The 27,796-nt window shown below is 46.4% G+C and overlaps 2 protein-coding genes across 4 annotated transcripts in view; one reads left to right on the forward strand and one right to left on the reverse strand.

The window, feature by feature from the left end:
• Positions 1 to 2,732: 2,732 nt before the first annotated feature.
• The window catches only part of DUSP29 (dual specificity phosphatase 29), a 32,030-nt gene continuing 6,966 nt past the window's right edge, over positions 2,733 to 27,796 (reverse strand). The window contains exons 1-4 of one of the 3 annotated variants that reach the window (XM_070782007.1): positions 27,580 to 27,599; positions 23,664 to 23,894; positions 12,377 to 12,597; positions 2,733 to 3,364 (exon numbers count right to left, since the gene is read on the reverse strand). In XM_070782007.1, the coding sequence (XP_070638108.1) occupies positions 3,123 to 3,364; positions 12,377 to 12,597; positions 23,664 to 23,860 (660 nt within the window). In that variant the 5' untranslated portion in view covers positions 23,861 to 23,894; positions 27,580 to 27,599 and the 3' untranslated portion in view covers positions 2,733 to 3,122. Of the gene's footprint in view, positions 3,365 to 12,376; positions 12,598 to 23,663; positions 23,895 to 25,257; positions 25,300 to 27,579; positions 27,600 to 27,796 lie in introns of those variants that run through there. The other 2 variants (XM_070782005.1, XM_019953809.2) reach the window with 2 other exon arrangements.
• Positions 3,191 to 27,796, forward strand: part of SAMD8 (sterile alpha motif domain containing 8) — a 122,498-nt gene continuing 97,892 nt past the window's right edge. Inside the window, exon 1 of the mRNA XM_070782003.1 lies at positions 3,191 to 3,302. The gene's annotated coding sequence lies outside the window, so the exon portion shown is untranslated. The remainder of the gene's footprint in view (positions 3,303 to 27,796) is intronic.

Here is a 27,796-nt window from a genome sequence, read left to right on the forward strand (position 1 = left end):
ACTAATTGTCCAAACACACTGAACTGAAATCTGTGAGCAGAAACGAATTTGATTCTCTCCAAATCATAGTCTTTTTTTCTAGAACACTTTACTCTGAGAGAAGGCCATAACTTGTCAGCTCTCTGATTTAAAGGCTTAGCGAACTCATACGTAATGCTTTTAAAACTGTTGGGTGCTATACAAATATAGGTTACTTTGTTGTTACAAGCAATACTGGTTTACAGTACAAGTAGTTACATTATGAAGCAGGAGCTTCAGTTTCTTTGCAGCGCACTCCTGGTTTTCTCCCTTCTCCTGGTTTTCTCCCTTCTCCATCTTCCCTATTCTCCCTCCTCCAACACCCAGGCATTCGGGCACTAGGGCTTCCTCTGTTTTCTCTCATTATCTCACCCAGTACAATGACTTCAAACACCACCTCTATGCAGATAGCACCCAGGATTATATTGCTAACAGTGGATCTTCCTCTGAGCTCTCTCTGTAGATTGAAGGTGAAATCATGGGTCATCTTTTGTATGTCTTAGACATGATGTAACTGGTGATCTCTAGCCCCTCCTTCCCCCATTTCTGCCCTGGTCAACCCCATCTCAGTATTAAGGCACCACCAAGAAACCAAATCACTACTTTCCAGTCCTGTCCCTTAAAGCAGGCTTTGTCTGTTCTCCAGGATAATTCTAAAATAATCTTGAATGCTAGTCGCCTGGTGCTATCTTAGTCCAGACCATCTTCCTCTTTCCTGTCAACAGTTCAACACCCTCTTACTGGTTGCCTCACCTCCCTACAATCGATTCTCTATATTTCAGCCAGGGTGATTTTTTTTCTTTCCAGAGTGATCTTCTTAAAACATAGATCAAACCATTCCCCTGCTTAAAAACTGATTGTGGTTATTCTTTGCACTTGGAATAAAATACAGTGTCTCTACCGTTCTGTATCCATCTCCTGTCTCACCCACAAGCCCCAGCTTCACTGATGGGCAGTTACTGAAACACACTCCCACTGGGTAGAAACACACTTCTTTGCCACCTCGGTGCCACTTCACCTGTGCTGTTCCTCAGCCTAGAATGTTCCCTCCTCATTTGGAAAGTGCTCTCCTTGAAGTCTCATCTCACCCCATCTTCTCAGGTCTAAAGCGGGTTTTCCCCTGCCTCATCCCCACTGCATCTCTCCCTCAGTACCTGCTTCCCTCATCCCATGTCGTTACAGCAGACATTTCTGCACTGGCCTCCTAACCCAACTTTTAGCATGCGGTAGGTTCTCAAATACTTGTTGACCAAATGAATATATCATTTCTGAAGAATTTAAACGCTTTTGCAAAAACTTCTGTTCTTCCTTTCCTCTACCCCTGGCTCCTATCTTAAAGAGGCCAGGCTTTAACTTCAAAGTGATCTACTTCTGCTTTGCTCGACAGGACTCATAGCCCCACAAAGGTGGGAACATGTGGGAAGGTGGAGAGAAAACACCACAAGAACCCTCTGAGGGACACCAGCAGCCAATGGACCTATCCTTCCCACATACGGCTTCATAAATACTTCACGATGGTGTATAAAAGTAACATCTCATTAAAACGGAAATATTTCTTTCTGGACCAGAAATGGTCAGACCTAGGAGATAAGAACTGAATGTAGAAGAGCTGTTGTGATCTTGTAATGGGAAAGTTTAAGTAGGGGCCACTGGAATCGCTTTTGGTCCACACCTCTTTTCCAAGAGCCTGTGTATAGGGCTTCCCTCACCCAAATCTGAGTCATTATGAGGATCCATTATGGGCCAAGGTGACCCCAGAGCAGATCACGGGCAATCCCAGGGAGCCCTACGAGGGCTCACAAAAGCAGGGCAGCACCCCTAAAGTCACGGGGTGACCCTCGGGTGGCTTTACAAAGCTGCTGAGCTCCCAGTGGGTTCATTTTCCTGTTTTCCCCGTAGGCCATTATCATTTCAGGTTTTCTGTTCTTTGACTACTGGCATCAGCATCATTCTCTGGGTTCTGTCTGGTATCCAGTTTCTAGTTCTAGAAGACATCTCCCCCAGCTTTGTTCCTGCTGCTGCTTTCTCCTCAAGAATGGAATCGTGATCGTGGTGATTGGATTAGTGGGGCATGGGGGTGGGGAGCAGGCTCACAAGGCTGCCTGGTTCGCGCATTCCAGGGCAAACACAGTTGTGAATATTTTATACGGGGACTGAAAACAAGCTCGTGTTGCTTGGACTAGAATCAAAATGAAAGATTTCCAGTCCCCCAAAGTCTCTTTTCAAAATTATTGGTTTCCCTGGTGGCTCAGTCGATAAAAGAATCTGCCTGAAATGCAGGAGAACCAGGTTCGATCCCTGGGTCGGTAAGATCCCCTGGACAAGACAATGGCAACCCACTCCAGCATTCTTGCCTGGAGAATTCCATGGACAGAGGAGCCTGGCGGGCTACAGTCCATGGGGTCACAAAGAGTCCGACACGACTGACCAACTTTCTGAACTGCCCTGGCTCCCTGAGGAAGGCGGGGAAGCCAAGAGGGGTCCTCTGTGCAGGGTCTCAGGACCCCCACTCCCCACCCCTCCCAGATAAATTGCTGTCTACAACTTGCAGAGAGCAGCGTCTCCGGATGGTGACCTGAGCATGTGGAGTCTATCGAAAAGAAGACGCAGCAGCGGCCTTTAGGGAAATCCCTGTCGCCCGCACGTCCCCACCCCAGGAGCAGACCGTTTAACACAGCTCTCCCAGGCACTTTTTCTGTGGTTAGAAAATAAAGTTATATTTTAAAATTATATTTTTAAGAATGTGACTTTCAGACAAAGCCAAATGTTTAATCACAGCACAATGTCAACAGATTTTTAAGTACTCTTCTCTGCTTCCATCTTACAAAAAAAAAACAAGAACGGCGCCTGCGCGCTCACCTGTAACCAATTGTGCCGGGAAGCCGGTCCGCGCCATTTTGCAGTGAAGCCAGGCGCCGGGCTCGTCCCGGAGCCCACTGTGAATGCCCCCCTGTTCACCAGCCCCCGCAAAGTTTAGGATTGTTTGGAAGGAGTCAAGCTTTGGTTTCATGTCCCTTCTCTGCGACAAAAGAAGTCACGAGGCAGAGCTGTTTTCAGCCTTCCCTCTCCGTTCCCAAACGTCCAGCTGGCCCCGCGAGGGGGCCCTACGGCTCCTGCTCACACTTCTCGGCGTCCTCACCCTGCTGGGCCTGTCGCCTCTGCTGCACCAGCTGCCTGTCCAGTTCCCGGAGCTGCTTCAGAAAGCCCCGGTTGGGTAGGACGCAGCGGTTCTTGGCCACTTGTTGGATGGCGTCCACCAGGGTCATGTTCCTGTGGATCATCAGGTAGGCCAGGACCAGAGTCGCCGACCGGCTGCGGCCCATGACGCAGTGAACCAGGATCTTATCTGAAATGGAGAGGGGAGAAGAAAGACCCACATTGGAGAGGCAGGGTGGCCTGGAGGTTGGAGCGTACGTGTGGGGCTCAGGTGGAACCCGCTCAAATCCTGATCCCTCTCCCATATTGTAGGACCCTGGGCAACTTACTGAGTGTCTGGGAGCCCCAGCTTCCCCATTTGTAGAGTGGGAATACCATCAGTATCTTCATTAGTGTCCTTGTAAAGGCATTTGCTTAAAGCACTTGGTATACTGCTTGGCGCAAATCAAAGGCCCACAGATGTTATCGTTGCCTCGGTGAGGAGGAGGAGGGGTTGAAGTTGATGCTTCCTACCTGCCAAAGCGCCTCCAAGTGAAAGCTCCATCAGCGTGCAGGAGTAAAAATTTTATGATTTTTTTTTTTTAGTGCTCACTTAAAATTTCTTCATGTTTATAATATATTCATATTATTTATTTTCTTAGTGCTTATTTTGAATAGGGCAGCCAGTAGAGTTCAGATTTCAAAATGTATAATACGGTGCCCATTGAAAAGTCTCCCTCCCACCCAGCTCCTCAGTTCCCCAAAGTGACATGTATTACCACTTCTTCTTATGGAGAAGTATCTGTGCCTATACATAGCAAAAACATACTTTTTTCTCGTCTTTCCTTGCCCAGAAGGTAGCCAATTTTACACACTTTTCCGTACCTTGCTTCTTCCATTTAACAGTGTGTCTTGGAGATCTTTGTATATCAGCCTCTGAAGAGTTCTCTCTTTGTTATTTTTTCTTGTGGCTGCACAGAGTTCCTCTGTATGGATGAACCATAATCCACTTTAAGCAGATGCACTCCATCCCTTCCATGACTGCAGGTGGATTGTGGAGAAAGTCAGGCTTTCTGCACCATTTGCAGTCCTGATGCACTTAACCTCAGTAAGGAGAAAGTTACCCACAGTCCTACGAGACAGAGGGCATGGTCTGCTTGCCATGGTATCTGTGAGCATCCACATGACCCAGTCTGCCTACAGAACCCTAGCCTATTCTCCTGCAGGCCTGGGTTCCAGACTCAGTTCTGCTCCTAACTACTTGGGTTTGGGGTTAGCCACTCAGCCTGTGGAGCCTCAGCTTCCTCAACTGTCAAAAGAGGCCACAACCTCAGGTCAGCTGTGAGCAAAATCAAGTCAGTAAAATTCACAAGATAAGATTTTTCAAAAATAATTTTACCGTGTCATGTAGTACAACCACAGGATGACTATTCTTACAGTCTAGATGATGAACTCGTCATCTAGATCAGTGGTTCTTTAAGCATGATTTAAGACCCTGGGGGTTCCTAGGATACTCTGCGGAGATCTATAGAGTTAACACTATTTTCACAATAGTACTATAGTGATATTTGCCCCGTTCACTGCTTTGACTTTTGCAATGATGGTGCAAAGGCAGGGAGGAGGAATTGCTGGTCCCTTAGTGTGAATCACAGCAGAGGCACCGAACTAGACTAGTAATCGTTGTGTTCACCACCAGGCACTCGTGGGGGAAAAACAAGCCAACTTCCCTTAAGAATATCCTTGATGAAGCAGTAAAAATTAATTTTATCAAATTTCAGCCCTTGGTTACACTTCTTAATATTCTGTGTGATGAAATGGGATATACATATAAAGCACTTAGGCTGCAAACCAAAGTACAGTTGTTATCGCAAGGAAAAGCTTATGAGATTGAGTTGCAAGCTGAATTTTGCTAATTCAGCTTATGGTGTTTGATGAAATACCATTTTTACTTAAAAGAATGAATGACAGAAAAACTATGGTAATTCAAACTTGGGCGTTTGGCAGACTTTTTATCAGAAGTGAACGAAGTGAGCCTGTCACATCAAAAAAAAACAATTGACAGTATCTGTTGCCAGTGATAAAAAGCAAGCTTTCAAGCAAAAAGTAGAATTTGGGGAACACTTGTATCTACCACTGTGAGATTGACAGTTTCACAATACTCTTAGGATTTTTCTGTTAAGATCAGCAGTGATATTAACAAATGTGTCTTTAGACAATGTACAATGAAAAATGTCAACATTTCGAAGATCTGCCTAACTCAGTGAACAAGACTTTCTGTGGGACCAGTGAGAGATTACAGAATCATGATGGGTAAAAAAATTCATTCAGAGTTCAAGACAGACCAATGGATTCTCATGTAACAGAGTATGACATTTATAGATATGGTTTCAAATCCCAGATCACAACTCGCCTTTTAAGAAGCTATCATTTGTCAAGTTTTGGTGTAATATCAAAGAAGAAAATCCACAGTTTTCTGAAAAGGCTATTAAGGTATCCCTTCTTTCTCCAACTACATATCTCAGTGAGGCTGGGTTTTCTTCATATACTTCCATCAAGACACTGTATCACAACAGATTGTGTGCAGAAGCAGATGTAAGAACCCACTTGGATTCTCTCAAGTCTGACATCAAAAAGATCTGCAAAAATGTAAAATAATCCCACAAGTCTCCCTAACTTTATTTTGGAAAATGTAATTTTTTCATAAATTGTTTTATGCAGTTGGTTTACTTTATTATTTTTTAATGAATATTCTCAAAATTTTCAGTTTTTATTTCTAATAAAGATTGATAGATCTAACCTACATAAATGACAGCTCTTTGAGGCCTTCAGTAATTTTTAGGAGTGTGGAAGAGATCTGAGACTGTAAAATTTGAAAACTGGAGATCTAGAAGAATTTCCACTAGAAAAAAGCTCCCTTTGGTCACCATCAATGGCAACAGCTGGGCCTGATGAGAAGCCACCATGAGAAGCTGCGTTCCATCCTTCAGGCCTCCGTTTGGCAGTGCTCTAGAGTAGAGCCCACAGAGCGCATCAACATGCTTTATCTCATTTCATCCTTAATACAACCTTCAAGGTTTCATTATTCTCATCCCTGCTTTACAGATGGGGAAACAGCCTCAGGGAGGCAAAATGGCTGCCAGAGGTCACCCAGAAAGATGGTGCCACTGCTGGAAACAGTTCAAAGCAACTTGTTCTTGAGACCCTCCTGTGTGGTGGCTCCTTGCTACTGTGCCCTGGCGACAGAGAAAGCAATGCGATTAGCATCTCTGGCTGTCCCCTGCACGGCCATACCACCATCCCAGTGCAGTGGTGGCCCTCTCCTGCGGTTCTAGGATCTGTTTGCTGGGGCCAAGCTTAAGCTGTGTGACCCCAAAGTTGTTCCTAAGTCTCAGGCCCCAGGCCTGGAAGGATGACCAAGGAGAAAGATGTTCACAGATGTCACTGGGTTTGTGGAGCACCGTCAGGAGATACAAAGAGCTTGGCAAAGAACACTTCTGAGGGGACGCGGCTCTGTGTCCCTCTCATCCTCATGGAATACACACACTCACACACACAAAAGTGCTGATTCGGAAGGAGCCTCATAGAGAACTTAATTTTATCGTGATTCATTTCCAAGAGTGTGCACAAGCTAAGCAAGCAGGCCTCCAGTCCCGGTAGCTGAGCTGCAAGTGTGGCCGCCTTTTCCTTGTGCACCTTGGTTAGAAAGGCCAGAGGGCCAGAGCAGCGCTGGCTTCTTCAGCACTGGGTAGGGTTTGGGGGCGCTGGCCCTGCCCAGGGGCATGACTGTGCTTCTGGAGTGGAATGACTACCTCTGGCATTCTAATCCCCACAGACCGTTCCAGAGGCTGCCTGGCCTCTTGCCAGCTCTGCTGATAACTAAAGCATTTCTTCCTTTCCTGGCAAAAAGGGTAATTCTTTCTGTCATGACTAAAGACTTGAAACAGACGAAAGCTGTAGTTCATTAAGTCTTCAGGGAGCCTGAAGTCTGTTAAGTGGGAGGAGGGGAAGGGCCAAAGAGTTTGCTTTTACGATGGCAGTGCTAGTGCCGTCAGCCTCGTGAGCTTGGTGGGTCTCCTCGGGTAGAGGAGCTGTTCCCAGTGTCTCAGGGCACTGCTCCCTCTGTTCTGTGTCTCTTGCTAAGCAGCACCCTTGTGGGCCCAATGTTGGATGGTGAGAACCTGCTCTCGGGAGAGTTGGGGAAACGAGGGGAGGAAGGCTGCCTTTGGCCTTTTCACAGCATGGCCCACACCAGAGAAAGCCGGCGGCTCTCTGTGAGGTAGATGCCAGCCAGGGTTAGGACCCTGAGGGAAGGGATCATTGTCAGGGTTGGCATTTTCTAGATCGGTGATTTTCTACTTCTGTGTTACATCGCGTTGCCCCCTGGCATAAAATTCACAGCTAACGCGTACATGGGCTTAGCCCACCCCGGATCTTCCAAGCACTTTGCACATTTTAGTCAGTCCTCACAACAACCTGATGAGGTAGATAGAATCAGTGCCCCTGTTTTACAAAGGAGGCAGCTGAAGTGCACAGAAGTGCTGTGTCTTAGTCACACAGCTGGCAGGACCTGATTCAAGCCCAGGCCACTGCCACTAGAGACATTAAAGGCTATAAAGGGGCCTCACAGGTATGTGTATATCAGACAAGAGTTTTACAAAATAATTAGCACTTCTGCCACATGCCAGGCATGCTGATGGCTTCTGTTCTTTCCTAATCTTTTGAAATTTTCAGGAAATACTAGTCACAGCCTCTAAATTGATTTCTCAGTCCACTGATAGGCCACAATTTATGTTTGAGAAATGATTTCAATTAAGCATTCCTCCTTTGACCTTTTACGAAAAAGGTGAATTCCCACAGTTTTATGAGGAAAAGTCAAATCCAGAATCTCTCGTTGTTCAGTCACCTAGTCATGTCTGACTCATTGTGACCCCATGGATTGCAGCATGCCAGGCCTCCCTGCCCCTTAACATCTCCCAGAGTTTGCCCAAGTTCGTATTCATTGCATTGTTGATGCTGTTCAGCTGTCTCGTCTCTACTGTTTACCTAGTGGCACGTTTTCACTGGTGACAGAAGGTAGGCCTTGGTCACTCCAATCAGTCATACAGGCCAAGCCTGTTAATCACCAGCTCATCCCATCCCATTCCCTCGGTTTGAGGGGTATGCCCTTTGTCTCCCACTAACTACCTTGGAACCTGCAAAGGCAGAGTTCGTTCTCCTCCCAAAATGGTCTGCACCCATGGAAGTCCTCAGAAAAAGGATATGTGGCATGTTTTAGAACTGCCAGGCATCAGGCCTGTTCTTGCTGCAGTGGGTTAGGAGACTCTTAAACACCCTGAAAATCTTGGTCTGGTTAAAGTCAGAAGCACCAGAGAATCAGCCTCCTCCTCAAATGCAGACTTCATTTATTTATTCATACCTTCCTTATTCATAATAGATTTTAAGATGGCTTCAAAAGCAGCCTATGGACTGTTGGTTTAAGACAAAGAAAGGAGAGTGGTGACACTCAAATCTGATCTTTAGAACCTCGTGGTATCTGCCCTGGGATTTCTCAGAAGATTTCATTAAATGAAAACTACAGTAACTTAGCTCTGAGGATGCCATGCCAAGAGCAGAGAAGGCAGTCCCAATGGGGCTCCGGTGGCAGTATTTTGTCCTTCTTTTTCTGATGAAGCATGATAATTCAGTTCAGATCCTGCAGTCAGCTGGAATGTCTCACCTTTCATGATATTTGGTGACTCCTTATACTGCAGTCACCAGATGCTGAAAATAGGGACGAAGGACTCTTCCGTGAGGCCTGAGTGACAGAAGGGATGCCCATTGGCCTCTGATTAACTCTGTGACCCTCACTGTGTCATGTGACTTCTCTGGGTCTCTGTTTCCCTAGCTCTCAGGGCAAGACACTGTTATCTCCCAAGATTTTTCAGGAGTGACTGATGTTGCTTGGTGAGTTATTTCAGCACGGTCAGATCAAGGTAGGGTAGACATGGGGTGGGCCCCGTGAGGCTGACTACAGACCACAAGTACAGCTCCGCAGCACCACGAGGGATGCTTTTCTGCTTTTCAAAAAGAGACTGACTGTGAGGGGCAGTGTGGGAAACTATGCAGCAAGCTGGAACTAGCCAAGGAAGAACAGGAAAGACGGAAAAAGACACACCTTTCTTTGCCTTTTGGCCAGACTGTCCGTCAACACCTCTTACAGCAAGAGTATAATAAGAAACATACGAGTGCATCTGGCTCTAAATGCTACAGGAGCATCCTGTGGTTTTCCAGGGTGTGACAAGGCCCATCCAGGCAGCCTGCGCATGTGCCATACAAGCGAGCACATACTGTCTCCACTAATGGAGGCTCTGCTGATGCTAACTAGCATTTTATTTTGTTACTCTGACTACTCAGGGCACAGGTTACAAACTGACAGCCATTGGGTTTCTTTTGTTTGGTCTTTGCAGCATTTTAAGAAATTTTCAACGTGTTGCCAACACTTAAAATTTGAGCAATTTTATGTTAAAATCCAGGTTGGAAACTTTTCCTGTAAAGTCAGATCTACCACATCAGCACTGATTCTCACAAGATGATTGCTGGCTGGGACTGAGTAGCAGCTGTCCCCTGTGGAGGGAATACGGGGCTCTTGGCTTAACCATAAGAACCCCTCCCTGCACCCCATGGCCTCCGGCACAGCCAGCGTCATTCATTTATGGCATCTGCCTGGGTCCTGAAGGGTTGGTGTCTGAGCCCTCAGCTTGAGGAAGTCTTTAGATATGCAGATACAAAGGGCACAGAGAAAGGAATCAGCCCTCCCACCTGGTAACAGGGTCCTGTCCAGTCCTGCTCCCCACCCCCAGCCAGCTGGTGTAGGCTCACACTCCCTGCATGTCCTCTGACCTGTGGATATGCTTTTCTCTCTTGATGCTTTCTTGGCTAGCATGATGCTTTTGGCCGCACCGTCTGCCTGTCACAAGCCACAGCGATGCTCTGAGATCTGCCCAGGCATAAGCATATGACCCCACAGCCCATTCTTTCCTAATTCAGCCGTGAGTGGGGGCGGACTCTAAAATGGCATGTCAGGAACTGGGCAAGCTGTCCTATGCGTGTATTATGCCACCGAAGTTCAAAGTTGGAATGTCTTTTTTCCTTTTTTTTTTTTTTAACCCCTTTGGGGATTGGAAACTTTATTATGATGATATGCACGTGCTGGTGTGGTTATGTGCTTCGCAGTGCGCAACCTTTCTTTATCAAACACATCTGAGAGCCTGCTGTGTGCCAGGTTCTAGGCTAAGTGCTTTTTGTGGGTTACTGCTGATCCTCATTATAACCTTTCAAGGTAAATATTTTCATCACCGGATGGAGAAACCAAGGCTTAGAAATCACATTGTTAGTAAGTTGTGCAGCATGAATTTGAAAGCAGCCCTGTCTTCTCCGAAGCCAGGCCCCTTCCATTAAGGGGATGGTTGAAGATATAGTAACGGCAAGTTGAGCACATTAAAGAGAATCGGAAGGATCAGGTGGTTGAATCTTTTTGTTTTTTAATGTCAAATATGTTTTCAGTTAACTTCAAATAGTGTAAGGCAAATTTCACCTTATGGTGATGAGTCAGAGTCCAGTTGCTTTTTGATCCTGCTTGGGACCCAGAATGTGCCTAACACAGAAAGATGATCCATAAATAGACTCATAAAAAGGATGACTTTGAAATGAGGCATCCCCCAAGACGAGCACTGCAGCTCCGTGTGTTGTTTTGTTGTTTCCCCTTCACTCTGACATTGCTTTCTGAACCAAAATAAAAAACAAGGTCTGAGACTCTCCAGCAGATGTGGCCTTGGCCCAGCTGCAAGTTGCAGCTTCTGCAGCAGGCTAGTTGGTCAGTCAGTGAGCCTCTTTATTGTAACTACTTGTGGCCAGAAAGACTTAGTAACTGTATATCCTGAATTATGTGATGACTCCATAATTCAGTGTGTGACACATGGGGCTGAAGCCAGAGCACAGGTCAAGGACTTGAAGCCCCTCTGACCTCTATGGAATGCCACTGAAATGCAACCTGCAGTCATCATGGAATATTATCTCACCCGGATACATACCTACACTGTGCCCTTCTCTCGAAAATAGCCTTGCAGCCTTTACCTGGATTAGGGCAGCTAAAACTGCATTTGGAGCACAAGGACTAGCACCGTGATTTTTAAAGATGGTTATTAATTAACCTTGAAAAACTTGGACATTATGAGCGTAAAACTCAGATTCTCATAGTTTGGCACTTACAAAGAATAAGTTGTCAGCTTTCTTTTTATTTTTTTCTTGAAAGCCTCATCCTTTAGTTTTAAAAATTGAAATACAGTTGATTTACAGTGTTGCATTCATTTCTGCTGTACAGCAAAGTGATTCAGTTATACATGTATATATAGTCTTTTTAAATATTCTTTTCCATTATGGTTTCTCATAGGATATTGAATATAGTTCGTTGTGCTATACAGTAGGGCCTGGTTGTTTATCCATTCTGTATATAAAAGCTTCCTTCTGCTAATCCCGACTTCCCACTCCATCCCTCCACCAAGCCCCTCCCCTCCCCCTTGGCAACCATCAGTCTGTTCTCTATGTCCAAGAGTTTGTTTTGTAGATAGGTTCATTTTTTGTCATATTTTAGATTCCACATGTAAGTGATATATGGTATTTGTCTTTCTGAGGTTGTCAGCTTTCCACAGGACAGTTCACTAGACTGAATATGACTGGGGTGAGAGGATGGGAGAGGCGGGTATGAGCTAGGCTCGAGAGCAGGAGAATTTGAAGTCTCTATACTTCCACTCAGATTAGCTTCCTAAGGTTTTTCTAGCATCGAGGCCCTTGGCTATTAGTCTGGTTTGGACCCAGGCACAGTTAGCATCTTGGCAGCACCCCAGCTTTGAGGGCTCCCAACCACCCCTGGCGTTCAAAGGATGGCTGCTGTGCCTTAGGGAAGAGACTCAGGCCTAAGACCTCTCCTCTGAGCCCTCCCGACTTCCCATTAGTGGCAACCGAGGCCGAACCCCAGCAACAACAGCACCGTTCAGTGAGGCTTAGAGACTCCAGGGAATCCGACATTTCCAGCTACCCTGGCAGGGCAGAATTTGAGAAGGGAGCTTACTTTAAGCGTTCTTATGCCTCTTCCCACCAGGGTGAGGGGCGGGGCCGTGGACTGGGGGCGGGGCCTCGAGGTGGCCGCGGGCGGGGGTGGGACCTCAGGCGGACAAAGGTCTCTTACTGTGATCATAGCGGAGGGCAGCGTCAATGAAAGCGGCAGCTGGGTAGAAGAAAACGCTGAGGTCAAAGCTGGGCAGGTCATCAGCCTCGACGCCATGGTACTCGATGGCCATGTCGCGGTAGTAGTCGGGCCCCGTGTCCACGTTCCAGCGGCCGTGGGCAGCGTTCAGCACGTGGGTGAAGCCTGCCTTCTGCAGCCCATAGCGGTCCAGCGCGGTTGTCCTAGGTGCGCGAGAGAGAGGCTTGTAGGCAGAGCCCTGGCCAAAATCTGGGGAAAACTCGAGCTCAGTCCGCGGGTTTTTGCCATCAATTGTAGCTTCTAAATAGGCCTGGCCACTGAAATGAAGGACTTCCCTTGTGTAAGCCCTGCTCTTGCTGACCCCCTGGCCGCTTTGCCTTTTTTATATTTCTGGTTCAGCAGTTTAGAGAAGTTGGAGAGTGGGCAACCTATTCATTTGTCCATTCACTCTTTCATTCACCAAATACGGAAGAACTTGGTGCTGGACACTCCAGGGGTGGCAGGAGTGGACCGTCAGCTGCCAGGTCTCCTCTGAGGCCATCAGATAACCAGTTCATTAGGCCAAGCTGAAGAAGTGCGAGGGAGAGGGCCACCTCCACAGAGTCTCAGGAGACCCCTTAAAGCAGCCCCTCCTCTGATCCCTTGGATATTTCTGGGGTTTGAAGGGTGAGGGTCAAATGAATGGTTGAGAATGGGTCATCGAGTGTGAGGATATGGCAAAATTCTTGATCATGATGTTCAGGAGATTGGTGAACACTATACGAACTCTTTGCTTTGATAAGTAAATCATTGCCTCATCGGGCGAAGCACTGTTCTGAGAGAGTTGTTTAAGCAGCCTGTTGGAACTGATTTTAGGAAGTTCCTGAAGCCAACAGTGAGATTATTTTCTCGTTTATAGCCTTATCTTTCTAGGCAAGATTTTTCAGGAACAAAGAGTAAAGTCTTGTTAAAGTAGGTGGCCTTGGAACATGGACAGAGGAAGCAGGAGTTATCATTCCTTGAAGGGCTAGGAAACACTTTATTGGAAAGAGGGTTTTGAGCCTGCCTTACTGTAGGTATCAACCAACACTTGGTGATGGAGGAGAAGAGGGAGGCAAGGACATGCCAAGCCAAAGAAATAGTACAACCTAAGGGATGGAGGCTGGAGATAATTAAAGCCGTTCAGGAAATGAATCTCCTGTGTGCCAAGCACTGTCCTGGGTACTGATGCTGCAGCAATGAGCAGGTAGTCAAGGTCCCTCTGGAAAGCAAATAAATGAATGGTCCATTTCAGATAGCAGTAAGCTGTGCAGAATCACTGTGGTCCTGCTTTAGGTAAGATGGTCAGGGAAGGTCCCTGCCGGGAGATGGCATTGAAACTAAGACAACCAGGTGATAGGGGCCTGGGCAAGGGAAGAGGGGGAAGGAACGTGTTTTCTTCAGGCAGAGGCAACAGCAAGTGCCAAGAACAGAAGGGAGACTTGCGTGGCTGTAATCGCGAGGGTGGTAGTGGCACAAGAGGAAACCGAAAGCGGGGGCTGGGTCACGGTGGACCCTGGAGGTCATGGGGAGAGTCTGGATTTTATGCTCGGTATGGTAGGATGCCACATGCTACAGAGGCGTTTAAGGAAGGGGTGAGTGTTGTTTACTTTTTAAAGATCGGTGTGGCTGATGCATGGAGATGGATTGAAAGGAAGCAAAAAATAGAAGTGGGGATCTCTTTTGGAGGTGTCACAGTCATGTGGTCAAGGGAGGAAGGTGGTTGGACTGAGTCACAGCAGACTTGTTGATGGATTGGAAATAGGGGCAGGAAGGAAGGGACTGGTTTGGGCAGAGCATAAGATGTGAGAGGAGAGGAGAGAAAGGTCTGGAGAGGGAGTGTGGGATCTGACCATGGAGTGCTTACAAGTCAGAATGTGCCTTTGGGGGTTAAGAAGAGCTTTTTGCGTTTGAAAGAGGTTTTTCTGTTTGAGGCGGGTGGGTCCCATCTGAGATTTGAGATGACATCTCCCTCAACAGTGCAAAGTCCAGTTCTGCAGCTTAGGGAAGAGGTGACAAGGTCTGGAACCGTAACAATAAGAGACCAAAAAGTGGCAGTGTGCTCCAGCTGAGGGCTCATCTCAAGGCCATTGGTAAGAGGATCTGGACAGAAGTGAGCATATTGAATGCCAGCATGGACCAACACCCTGCACCTCCATGCAGCAGAAACACATGCCAAGGGCCCCGCATCTATCACTGGTTTCCTGGGGCTTTTTGTTGGTCTTGAGAGGAGCCACAGTGAGCTTTTAGAAACGTGCAAACAGCCCATGGGGACAGAGGCATAGGGAGGTGTGGGGTTCCACTGAGCCCCCCAGCTGGCTTTTGGGGCTGCCATGCTGACTATGAAACACATTATGCTTTCAATTTTTCCTCAGAAAAGTCTGTTTTTCATTTTTCTCCTCGCCCCAAAGTATGTATACAACAAACATTATGCTTTTGGGATGTAGATCTGTGCTCAATTAAAGCCTCCACTAATGCAGTCCATCTTGCCGAGTAGCAATCAACCTCACTTTGAGGTTGAGCTCAGTGGAAAAATTAAAATTAACTGTCCTTGACAGGAAGTTCCTACCCACCATAAAGACTGGTCTCTCTGGGTTCTGCAGCTGGGTTTCAACATAATCAAATGGCAGTTTGAATAAATAGCAATTTGCACTTTGCTCCTTTGGGGGTCAAGGATCAAGGTAGATATGCAACAAGACTTATTTCGTGACACATCCACATTCACCCCTCCCTCCCAGAGCTGGTTTTTGACTGTGTCTGAAAGAGAGAAGGGGGTTCATGGGGAGCATTAGACCTGGTGGGTATCCTGAGGCATGTTGCAGGTCTTTGGGCTCTGTGGCTCTCTGGGCCCAGAATGGGGGGTGGTGTCCTCTGAAGACTTCCCCCAGCTTGACTTACTCAGAGTCTAGGTGAGGGCTCAACGGCAGCAAGGGGATTTGCAGATACATAAAGTGACTCTTAGTAGACAGCAACTGTTTGGAGGCAGGTCCCCAGTTGGCCCAGACACCCAGCCCATCTGTCGCTGGGATGATTGGAGGGTGCCGCTTGCCACTGTGTTGTTTTATTTTCTTAACTTTCAGGGCCATCTACTCAGATATGTGGGAAAGACTAAGAAATGTGCCTCCGTTGAAGGAGAAAAGCTCAAAAAAAAAAAAAAAACCACCAGGGTTAAGAAATTACTCCTAGAATCTAGGTGATGCAGCAGCCTTAGTTGCTGGTTGTTTAAGAAAAGTCCTAGATGTTGGTAATCTGTTCATTTTAAAAGTGTCAGCTAACTGCAAAACTAGCACATGTTCTCTGTAGAACATGGAAGACAAATATGCTCCCCCCAACACAAAAACACATGTATTTCTACTCCTTAGAGATAAGGACTATTTGCCTTTTGAAATAAGGTCTTCCAGTTGTTTTTCCATGAATATATTTGTATATTCTATTTAATGGTTGGGGGTAATATGGTAATATTATGATAATGGTAATACCACACATACAGTTTAAAAACTTTGCATGGTGATAGACTGTAGACATCATATTATGTCAGCATACAGCCTGCAGTAGCTGCACACTATTCCCTCCCATAGATGAACCTCAGTTTTCCCTCAAGTCCTTAGCTTTGGAGGTTTGTGTTCTCTCTCTCTGGTCTGTCTCTCTGTCTCTATCCTGGAGAGAGAGTAGTGGTTATTATAATAAGTAACTATAAACAAACAACTTGCTGTATCTTTGAACACATCTCTGTGTCCTTGGGAGACAGTTTTTTTGAAGTGGAGTTGCTGGGTCACTGGGCATGAGTGTTTTGAACACAACTGATACTTGCTACTAAATTATCTTCTAGAAAGCATGTTCAAATTTACATTCTGATTTTTGCTCATTGCTAATTTCATAGACAAGAAAAGGTGTCTTGTTTTTGTTTATTTTAGTGATGCCATTGGACACGTTCTCTTACATTTGTTGGACTTGTACAGTTTTATTTATTTATTTTTTAAATTTTTTTAGCTATGCAGTGTGGGATCTTCGTTCCCCTATCAGGAAGCAAACCAGCACCCCCTTCATTGGAAGGGCAGTGTTTTAAGCACTGGGTCACCAGGGAGGTCCCCTGTACAGTTTCACTTTTGAAGAACATTGTTATATCCCTGTTTTTGACCCAGTTCTCTTTGGCACTTCTCCCTGCCTTGTGAACCTCTGGCCTCAAATGTGGATTCTGAATCTGGTTTGGAGGCTTAAGGAAGGGACTCTCTTCTCCTGAGGTCCAGTTTCCTCAGAGACCTTCCCTCCCTTTCTCCTTCCAGCCCCTCGCAGTTTCTCCAGGAAACTTGCTTTACCCAGCACCCCTTCCACCTTGAGGGGTGACAGGAACAGTCTCCTTGGACAGAGCTCCTGGCATCCAGCCTTTTCAGACCCCCAGGCCCTATGATTCCCGTCCTGCATACCTCAGCACCCGCCCAGAAGCCCATTTCCCACAGGTGTGTGTTCTCAGAAGGGAGGAGGGACATCACATGCATGTACACGTCTGCCCCAGCCACCCACCAGCTGCTCCCGTGTTGCCAGGATTCTGCCCCGGGCGTTGATGAGCGTCCACTGCTGATGGGGAGGTTCTCCACACCCTCACCTGTGAGGACCTGCCGACTCCCCACACCTACCTGTGGGTGCCTGTTCACCATGGCCCACATCCTGCCATTTTTTGATGCCTGTGACACACACTGGCTTCCCTGGTGGCTCAGTTGGTAAAGAATCTGCCTGCAATGTGGGAGACCTGGGTTCGATCCCTGGGTTGGGAAAATCCCCTGGAGGAGGTCACGGCAGCCCCCTCCAGTATTCTTGCCTGGAGAATCTCCATGGACAGAGGAGCCCGGCGGGCTACAGTCCATGGGGTCGCAGAGAGTCAGACACGACTGAGCCACTAAGCACAGCACAGACACACTGGTGAGTGTGACACTGCTAGTTGTGGTGGCACGTCATTTTGAGAGCATGACCCTGATGGTGACCTTCTTCTCTGGAGTCTTGGCCACGCCTACTCCTCGCAGGTGAATTTTAAAACAGGCACAATTCTAGTTTTTGGTCTCCTTCAATTCATCTGATATGAAGGCAGAACTCACTAGCGGTCTGTCTTCTGGGTGTTCTGTTACTTGCCGATGATGAAGCTGTTGGGCTACGAGACCCTGCGGAAAGCACAGGGCACGCAGGTGTAGTTTGTAAGCTTAAACTGCGGCATGAACCAGAACAACGAACCTTTGGGACCCTCAGATTTCTTTATTTGTTAAAGAGGACCAATTACATTGGCAGTACTTTCCTTGCAAGGTTCTTGAAGAGTTGAGTGATGTTGATGATATTCAAGTTTCTTTGAAAGGTTAAAAGATAAATTCTGAACAAGGAGGAGGTGGCAAGCAACAGGAAGATGTACAACGAAATTTATTGGTGGTTAGCTCTGGGTAATGGGGTTATAGGGAATTTTACTGTTCTTCCTTTTGTCTGTGTTGTGTAAATTTTCAGTAATGAATGTGTCATATATTCACTTAGTGTTTAAATATATGCCAGGATTTTTATTGACATTCTATCCTTAGTTCTCAGGAGAGATTGACTGTCGCAAAAACCTAAGGTGGTCTCCGTGTTTTTAACTCCTTAGGAATCTCTCCATCATCTTCCCCACCCCACTAGGCTCTAGGCCTCCAAGGATTGAGGCTAAGTGGGAAAAGACAATGTGTAGAAGGCCTGGTTTCAAGACATCCCGTTGTATTAATGATTAGACAAGTCATTCGGCTAACCGTGAAAGGAAATGGTTGGCATTGCCGGGGGCCTTCGCTAAAATACTGCCACCCAGTGTGAGAAGGCCCAGTGGGGGCAGGACCTGTGGCACCTCTCCCCTAGCACCTTGCCCATGGCTGGTGCCCAGCTGTGCTTAGTCGCCTTTGGTACTTGGAGGCTCGGAGTCCAGATTTTCTGGCTCTTGCAGGTGACATTCAGCATGTTAAATTGTCAACCTTGGCTGTGCTTTCACTGCATCCTAGTCAAGCCGTGGCCCACCCTAAAAAAAGACAGTCAAATTTTAGCTCTACTTGGTGCCTCAAGGCTGAATTGCTTCTTTCTTTTTGAGGGGAAAGGTTGCAGCTGTCCGGGACCAGTGAGAGGTCCTGTCTCCATCTGAGGACTGTCTCAGCCACTGCTTTGCTTTCACCTCAGACCCTGATGCTGGGAAAGATTGAGGGCAAGAGGAGAAGGGGGTGACAGAGGTTGAGATGGTTGGATGGCATCATTGACTCAATGGATGTGAGTTTGAGCAAACTCCAGGAGATAGTGTAGGACAGGGGAGCCTGGTGTGCGGTAGTTCATGGGGTCACAAAGAGTCGGATACAACTTAGCGACTTAACAGCCCTCTCCAGCATCTTTGACCAACCAACCTTCGAGATGCCTCTGGCTTCAAAGGCTGATGGTCTCCTTGGGAGCAAAAAGGAGGAGAAAGAGTGACCCCTTGGCAAGCGAGCGCAGGCTGAGTGGGGCAGGTGCAGGCATTTGAAGAGTCAGGCTTGATGGGGAGAAGCTGCTGGCTGTCGATGGCCCTAAAAGGCAGACCTTGGAGGCGACTGTAATTTTAATAAAAATAGAGTCCTCGCCATTCAAGCAGCAGAGCAACTTCACAGAGCCCTGGCACTGGCTCACAGGACTGCCTCTGTTGTGAGAGGGAGGAGAGATTTCTCAATGATGCCTTGCTGTGGGGAGCCTGTCCTGCCTGGGAATTTGCAGTCACTTTGACTGTAGCCAGGATACTTGCCCTCCTGCTGACTGTCAGGGAGAAAAAAGAAAAAAAGATTTTGCTAAGCAAATGAAAGATGTGAATGAGATTAAAGTGAGAATATTTAAATTACAGAAATTTAGTGCTTTCAAGCGTCCTGAAGCACTTGTGAAGCACCCATTTAGGGACTGCTGATTGATAAGAGGTGATGAATTATTCTTATCTCATCATTGATGCCAGTCCCTGGTTCTCTGGAGGGCAACACTTGGTTAACCTAATTTGAATCTAATTTGAATGACTTAAAAGTAATAAAACAAGTATGTGCTTGAGCCTAATAAAGCCTAATTTATTTAATAAGACATTTCTTAAAGAATTTTACTTCAGAGCTGGAAGGGACCTTTGAAATTATCCCTTTATTTTACAAATAAAGAAACTGAGTCCCAGAACAATAAGTTGTTTTGCCAAAGGCCACACAGAGTGGCCACCCACACTGGGGCTTGAACTCTCTGCCTCAATCCCCGCTGGACTGGACAGCTTTTGCTGTACTCCACACTGTTCCTCCAGTTCCTACTTGGGGATTCAGACCCCCTACCAAGGCATGGGAGAGGGTGGCTATGCCTTGAGCCCTTGAGGGAGGAAAACTTCCCCATGAGGACATCCAAAAGGTGGCTGCCTAGGGGGGCCTACTGACCCCCAGCGCTGAGCCAGCGCACTTCACATCAACCACATCACTCTCCCATCTGTGACCTCTTCTTGCCAGGCTGTGGTGGTATTGGGCGGGGTGGGGGGGTGCATCTCTGCCCTCCCCAGGCTGGTAAGCAGTGGGAGCTTGGAGTCACCAGGCATCCCATTTGATGATCCCCTTGGGATAAGCTAGGCATGAGAAAAGCTTTAGAAATTCTAGAACCCACAGGCTTGTAGGGCTTTGATGTGGCACTGCCCCCCCACCCCACCCCGGCCTTTGGCCACCTGGGTCCCTGGAAGGCCGGGCCGGTGTCTGTGGAGGGAGCTGTCTGGAGGAGGCCCATTAGGAGGGACCTTCCTTCCAACCTGGCCTTGGGTTTATGATAGCATCTCATGGGAGAAATGTGACTGGGGGTGTTTTCTATCCCAGGGCTGCCCTTGACACACAGGGACCCTTAGTGGCAAAGTGTGATGACTGTTTTTTACCTTCTCTCACACTGTGAGGTGAGTTTCCAAAACCTGCCTGAACTCTAATAGTTCACACTCAGTGCTGGAAACTGCGCTCAGCATCCAATGTATTAAACCATCAAACCCACATCTTATAGGTAAAGAAATCGAAGCTCAGAAAGTGTGAGTGACATGCCTGAGGCCACATAGGAGTCAGTATTTGACCCAAACATTGTGCAAATGCCCAGCCATTCTGTTCTTGAGGTGAGAGGAGGGCAAAAGAGTGAGGTGCTTCTTGGGGATCAATCTGGTCCTTCCCCCATTTATGCCATGTTTTAGGATCAAATCTAAGGAAATAATCTTAAATATTAAAAATATATTTATACTTAAAGATGTCCACTGCAGCATTATTTATAAAAGCAAGAACATGAAAATGACTGCTATATCTAACAGTAGGAAAAGTGGTTAAATAAATGATAATTATGTCCATCTGATATATATAATTATAGTTATTATAATTAAGTATATGAGAAGTATATAATAAGGGGAAAGCTTTTGAATGATGCTGTGTGGAATAAAGACAAAGATAAGATGAATAATCCATATGATTGCAACTATTTTAAACCAAAAATAGCATATAGAAAGTCTAAGAGGAAATTACTCCAGTATTAACAGGAATGGCTTTGGCGTGGTGGACTTCAGTGATTGTTTTGGGAGATTCAAAAGTTTTCTTTAACATTAATCACTGTCTTATTATTAAAGCTAGTCTTTTTTAGCGCTTACTCTGTACTTGACAGCACACTAGTATTTGACGTTGTTGCTGTTGCTCAGTCACTCAGTCGTGTCTGACTCTGCGCCCTGCAGCACACCAGGGTTGCCTGTCCTTCACTGTCTCCCAGAGTTTGCTCAGACTCATGTCCATATATTATCTCAATCCATACACCCTTATGAAGAAAGTTCACTTGTCAACATATTATACCTAGGGAAATAAAGATGTCTATAACTTTATACAGTGAGTTTATATTACCTTTAAAATAGGAAAACAGTATATTTACTATACTTATTTAATAATATTAGAAGATATTCAGATCCCCCACACACACCTTTTATTGCTACTTCAGTATTAAACATTGTTGTCCATATATCCTTATGTATTGGTACTCTTATTTCTGTATGTTTCATTTCTTAAAGTGATATTTGGAGTCACAGTGTGTGCATACATTTTTTATTTTGAACTAATTCTAGACTCCCATAAAAGTTGCAGAAATAGGGACTTCCCTGGTGGTCCAGTGGTTAGGATTCCATTCTTAACTGCTAAGGCCTCAGATTCAGTCCCTGATTGGGGAACTAAGATCCCACAAGCCATGCAGTGAAAAAAAGTTGCAAAAGTAGTACAGAGATTATTTGGCAGGAAAAAAAAAAATACTAATACATGCTTCAACTTGGATGAACCTTGACAACAGGACGCTAAGCGTAAGAAGCCAGTCGTGAAAGGCCGTTCACGTGAAGTTCCCGGTTAGGTAGACTCATAGAAAGGGAGAGCAGGCTGGGGGTTTCTCAGGCTGGGGGGATATGGGGAATGGAGTGTGATTACTTAATGGGTTTGGGGTTTCCTTTTGAGGTGAGGAAAATGCTTTGAAATTAGATAGTGGTTGCACAGCTCTGTGAAATAATAAAACCACTGAACTGTATACTTTAAGAGGGCGAGTTTTACGGACTGTAAGTTATATCTCAATAATGCTATTATTTTCTAAAAAGTAAACAATGGAGACCCTATTTAGGACAGCCCAGGTTCCCCTAATGTTCACAACTGAGAGATGATGTGATAAATTATGGCACACCTATACTAAGGAACACTGAAAGTACAGAATCATTTAATTCCTTTTTTCCTGCTAAAATTATTTAAAAGAAATAAAAATCCTTTAAGTGTTTGCGTATGTTTCCTTATGTTTGCCATGATATACATAAAGTGAGCTTAATACTGGTTACTCAGGGCAGAATTAAGAGAGGACAAAGGGAGATTATGCAATTTGTGTTTAAAACTCTCTGTTTAGTTTAATTTAGTGTAAAAGGGCATAAAATTTTTTTGTAACTTTTTCCATTTAAAATTAGTAAGAAAAAAAGAGGGATGCTGCCTCTGGATATCCCATGACTAGACATTTTTAAGCAGCAGTTATTGAAAATCACACATGAATGGGTCCTATGCCATCTGACTCCTTGGAGAGGTGAGTTGTAAACTGGAATCCTGGGGGGTGGAGGGAGGAGCAGGAGCGCTAATCCGGATGAAAGCTTATGAGTTAGGCAAGACTGCTTTTGAATCCAGCTCTCAGCCACTTAACAAGCTGTGGACCTTGGGCCCATTATTTAGCTGCTCTGTGCCTCGGTTTCCTTATCTTTAAAATGGGAGTAATGAGATGACCTCTCACTGGGCTGTAGTGAAAATAAAGTCAGATCACTCATGCAAGATGCGTAGCCCAGTGCCTGGCGCAGAACAGTCAGTAAATGATAGGTCTTACTATTTTTATTTTCCTTCTGGCTCAGTGGTAAAGAATCTTCCTGCCAGTGCAGGAGACACAGATTTGATCCCTGGGTTGGGAATATCCCCTGGAGAAGGAAATGGCAACCCACTCCGGCAGTATTCTTGCCTAGGAAATCCCATCAACAGAGGAGCCTGGCATGGGGTCGCAAAAAGTCAGACATGACTTTTAATGACCACCACCACCACCAACATTACTGTTATCACTATTATTATTTACAGTAGGCACTTCCCATTTTTTTGAAGAGTGGGGCATGGTGGCTATAAAAATCTAAAGCAAGGGAAGTAACCTCAACTTTGCTAGGTCTATCACACTTCCTGATACAGAGGGTGATGTGCTCTTATGCCACCCACCTGAGAACTGACTTTATTCTTGCTTGTCTTATCCCCAGCTAAAAAAAGACTACATTTCTTAGCCTCTCTTGCAGCGAGGAGCAGGGGAAGTCTTTGGTGGACTTCCCTTCGGGAAGATGTCCTTTTCCTCTACCTTCGCATGGTCTGGATCCTACAGTTGGTGACAGGAGCCCTACTAGCAATGTCAGGTCATGAAGCAACCTTGAAGAAGGAAGCCACACCTGGGGGATGGTGGGGCCCAGGCGTGGGAGCCTGAGCTGCTGATGGCCCTGGAGTTGCCATGCCAGCTCTCCTTCCTCTCCACATCTTTTATGTGAGACACACCAACCGCTATCTTACTTAAGCCCCTTTTCTGAGTTTTCTGTAATAGGAAAATAAACCTAGCCCTAACTGATAAAGAGTTCTCTCAGAACCAACCTGGAAAGCAAGAGCTCTTGGTGGGAAGGTAGCAAGGGCTGTGACCTGGGAAGGGCTGGCTACCAAACGTGAGGCTGAATCTGGGCACTTACTCATCGCCGATGTAGAGCTTGGGCCAGACCTCGTTGACGTGGGTGTACTGGGGACTGCCTTTCCAGAAGAGACGCTCCAGCTCGAAGGCTCCAGGAGTACAGTAATCCTCAGCCTCCCCCTCCTCCACCTTCGGCAGCAGCTTCTTGGCAGATGGGTAGACGTTCTTGAGGCCTGTCTTCGATTCTCCGGATGTCATTTTGGAGCCAAGGGATTTTCTTTCCTTTCTGCAGCTGGTCATGAGAGAGGATCAGGGTTGGGGTTAGCAGGGACAGAGTTGGGTAAAAGCTAATCTGAAGATGTGGCAGGAATCTCCCCGCTTGCTCTGATCCTCCTTCCTTTTCCTAGGTTATGGAGGTCAACAAGGAAGGTCATGATGGCAGTTAACACTTCCCTGACATTCCAGTCCCCTGCAGAGCAAGCATGCTACATGCCCTCTGACATGGGCATATGGTACAGACCCAGGACAGACTTTGGGTCTAAGAAATCCCTGCAGGCAGCCTGTTCTTTGCCATCTTTCTTTTAGATTTTTCCCCTTTGTTGGTGCCTACTCTTTCCTTTATGTGACTTGAGTCTGCAGGCTGAGGCCATTTTGAGCATGAACAAGAAGGCCCAGAAGGTCCCTGGCCTTCCAGACCCATGGTATTCAGTGTCTGCAGAGAGCTGTCGTCCAGTGGAAAGGGCACATCTGGGGATCCAGAACCTGTGAGGTCTGGGCAGCCAGGCATTTCCAGGGTTTCAGAAGCCTTGGGGTGGGAGGAAACTTGGCTGTGTGAGGGTTTGTCAACTTGTTAGAAGGTTGAACACAACATTGGCCACTCTCAAACTAGGAGGCTGGCAGTTGTGTTAATTTAGTGGTCATCCAGAAGAGACATTCCAAGCTAGAAAGCTGTGTCTGCAGATCAGGATGTTTGTAGAGCTTGTCAGCCTCTGTGAATAGAATGTGTGTGAACAGTTTCCATTGTCCCCAAGGAAGTGAATCTCCGTGGAATTGGGCACCGTGTGTTCTGTGGGCTGGGTGACCAATACACTCAGGCAGCCTGGGAAGGGAGGTTGTACTCACAGTGCTGGGAAACTGTAGGGAAAGAAGAAGGGGTGGAGTCACTGAGAAACTCATGGACGAGAAATGGGGAGGGAATGCTATTCATATATTTAACAGATCCTTATGTAGCACTTAATGTGTGCCAGGCACTATTCCAAGTGCTTTACAATTATTAACTCATTTAATCTTAACAACCCGAATTAATAGGTGCTGTGATTATCTTCATTTTGGAGATGAGGAACACTGTAAATTGAGGATGTTTGTAATAGGTGATCTTAGTCTTCTGAGAAAAAAATAATTGCCATGGGCTCACCCGGTGGTCTAGCAGTTAAGAATCCACCTGCCAATACAGGGGACACAGGTTTGATCCCTGGTCTCAGAAGATCCCACATGCAGCGAGCAACTGAGCCCGTACACCACAACTACTGAACCTGTACTGAGCCCACGAGCCCCAACTACTGAAGCCTGAGTACCCTAGAGCCCATGGTCTGCAACAAGAGAAGCCACCACAATGAGAAACCCATGCACTGCCACGAAGAATAGCCCCCACTCACCACAACTAGTTAAAGTTCACACGTAGCAATGAGGACCCAGCGCTGCCAAAAATAAATAAATGAAGGAATAAATATATATTTTTTTAATTGCCGAGAGGGCAGGGGTCAGAGTGGAGGATACAGCATGAGGAGGGGCAGGCCCCAGGGACTTAAAAATGTAAAAAATCCCTGGGAACGTCAAAGACCAGTAGCATCCTATTGAAAGGACCCAGAGCACATCTCGGAGAGGCTCCCACTTATCAAAAATGGGACAGTTTGAACATGAATAACAAAAACAACTGCAGCTGATAGAAACATGTCAAGCACTTAAGTCGTGATGATACGTAAAATAATCATTCACTGTTAGAAGATGCTAGGGAACCAGCTCATTGTGAAGACAGGTCAATAAACAGAATCTAGCATTTGTTGTTCCTTTCTGATACAAACGCTACTACTGGGTAGATGAGGGGAATTTTCTTTTATAGAAGAACTTGAATAGAGAAGGAAGAAAGCACCATTTTACATCACCTGAGGAGCTAATGGATGCAGGAGCTGAGCACTGACAGCTGTGACCTAAGAAGTGACAATCAGACGCTACGGGCCTTCTGATGGAGAAACACACCGCCACCACCACAGAAGGCGTTTCACCAAAGGAAGAGCTGGATCTTTGATCAGAGTCCTCAGAGGCTAGATCTAGCAACTGCTTTGCAGGAGATTCAGAGGACAGTTAAATTATACCTCGGGGTCTGATCTTCTGGAAATATGTAGTGAAATGTTCACGGATGAAATGATATAATGTCTGGGATTTGCTTCAAAAATAATACCACTGGAAAATGTAATATATTGTGTATGGGGTGAGGGGAATGGATAGAGGTGTGATGAGGAAGGATTTGCCAAGGATGAGGGCTGCAGGTAGTCACTGTTACTCTCTGTATGCATGAAAGTTTACATTAATTTTTTTTTTTTTTAGAAGAAAGGGGCTGAAACTACTGCTCTGGGAAGTTTGATTCAGCCAAGTTGACAGTAGATGAATTAAAGGATCACTGGCTAGCAGTCTTTGGTGATCATGGGAGGTCAGGATCTGTGACTTTTTCCTGCAGGACCCTGAGTGGAGGGGTGGGGGCAGTGGGCTGCAGAGGCCTCTCTTTGGAGTCTGTGGAAGTGTGATCTAAAGGCTACCTCCCACAGAATCATCTGGCTCTTGCAGATTCATGAGTTGTACCCTGAACCAGGGTGGTGTCTAGGAGTCTGTATTTTAACAAACTCCCAAGTGAGTCTCATGCTAACTAAAGTTTGATAATAATTGCCCAAGTATGTGGTTCAAGAGTCAAGGAGCTGTTGAGTCAATAGAAGGGTAGGAAGGGTGCTCAGTATGCTTTTCCTTGTTCTCATTGAAGTGCAGACCCAAGTCTTTAGCCCCGAATAAGGATGTGGGACTGGGACAAGAGAGGGGCTAGATAGCCTTTTGCCGAGGTTCCCTGAAGATGCTCCTTTGTGTTGTTTGCAGCCTCAGTGTCTGACGTGTAAGAGGGGATCAGAAAGTATTTATTGAATGAGGGAATGGCCTAGGGAGTGAATGGAAGGAGTGAATGGATGACCGAGGGCAGTGAATAAGACTGGGGGCTTGTGCTAGGGGCTTAGTGGAGTTGATGGGGCAGGAAGGAGCCTTGGGCTAATTTGGAGGAGGACGGAAGGTGAGTGAGGAGCAGAACACAGGATGGACAGTCCCCTGCAGCAGGGAGTTGCTCAGACCCGATCTCTGCTCTGGGGCATGGCTGCTGGCATTTGCAGTCACCAGGAAGGCGTTATTTCAAGGAATGGATGGAAACGTCTGTGGAGGAACCAGCACAGGCACCCAGTCTCCTGAGAGTGTAAGCATACTCTGCCTGCTGCAGGCCTGAGGTGCTTTAATTTTGAGAGGTCTGGAGCTCAGCTTGTCCATGGCACCAGCTCTTCCTGTTTAACAGTGAGTCACAGCTGGGAACTGAAATGTGAAGGTTTGAGCCATTTTGAACCCTGACTGCTACCAAAGTAGGCTTCAGAAGATGGGATTTTAGGGAGATGCTGAAGTAACTGCATTCTGAACCCTCTGCCTGCCTCCTTTGATCACTGAAGCTGACCTCACCCTTGCTGAGGCTTGTCCTCCTTCATTATACTGTGGAGGGAGCCATCCCCATCCCTGTGCTGAAAGCCTCGGCTGGATTTCCAGACAGAAGCGGAAGTGGTGTGGTCTACCCAGAGCAGCTTGGCACGCAGAGGGAGCTCTGGGATCTATTATCCTCCAGCATGTAGATTGAATGGGGGGGAGAGAACAAAGCACAGAGCCGTCCAGAAACCACAGACCTGTAATCTTTCCAAATCCTGAAGGCGGCTTGTGTGCATCTCTCTGCATGGCTCCCAAATCTCTGGATCTCATAGAGGCCAGGAGCGTCTGTTTCCCAGATCACAGCCAAAGTGGAAGGGAAAGACAAACCTGCTCTGTTTGGTTTCCATAGATTTGACCTAAAGATTAACTGCCAAGGTCTCAATGACACATACAATATCAATCACAGGCTAAATG

Source organism: Bos indicus, chromosome 28 (genome assembly GCF_029378745.1).
Source record: "Bos indicus isolate NIAB-ARS_2022 breed Sahiwal x Tharparkar chromosome 28, NIAB-ARS_B.indTharparkar_mat_pri_1.0, whole genome shotgun sequence".
Classification (NCBI taxonomy): domain Eukaryota; kingdom Metazoa; phylum Chordata; class Mammalia; order Artiodactyla; family Bovidae; genus Bos; species Bos indicus.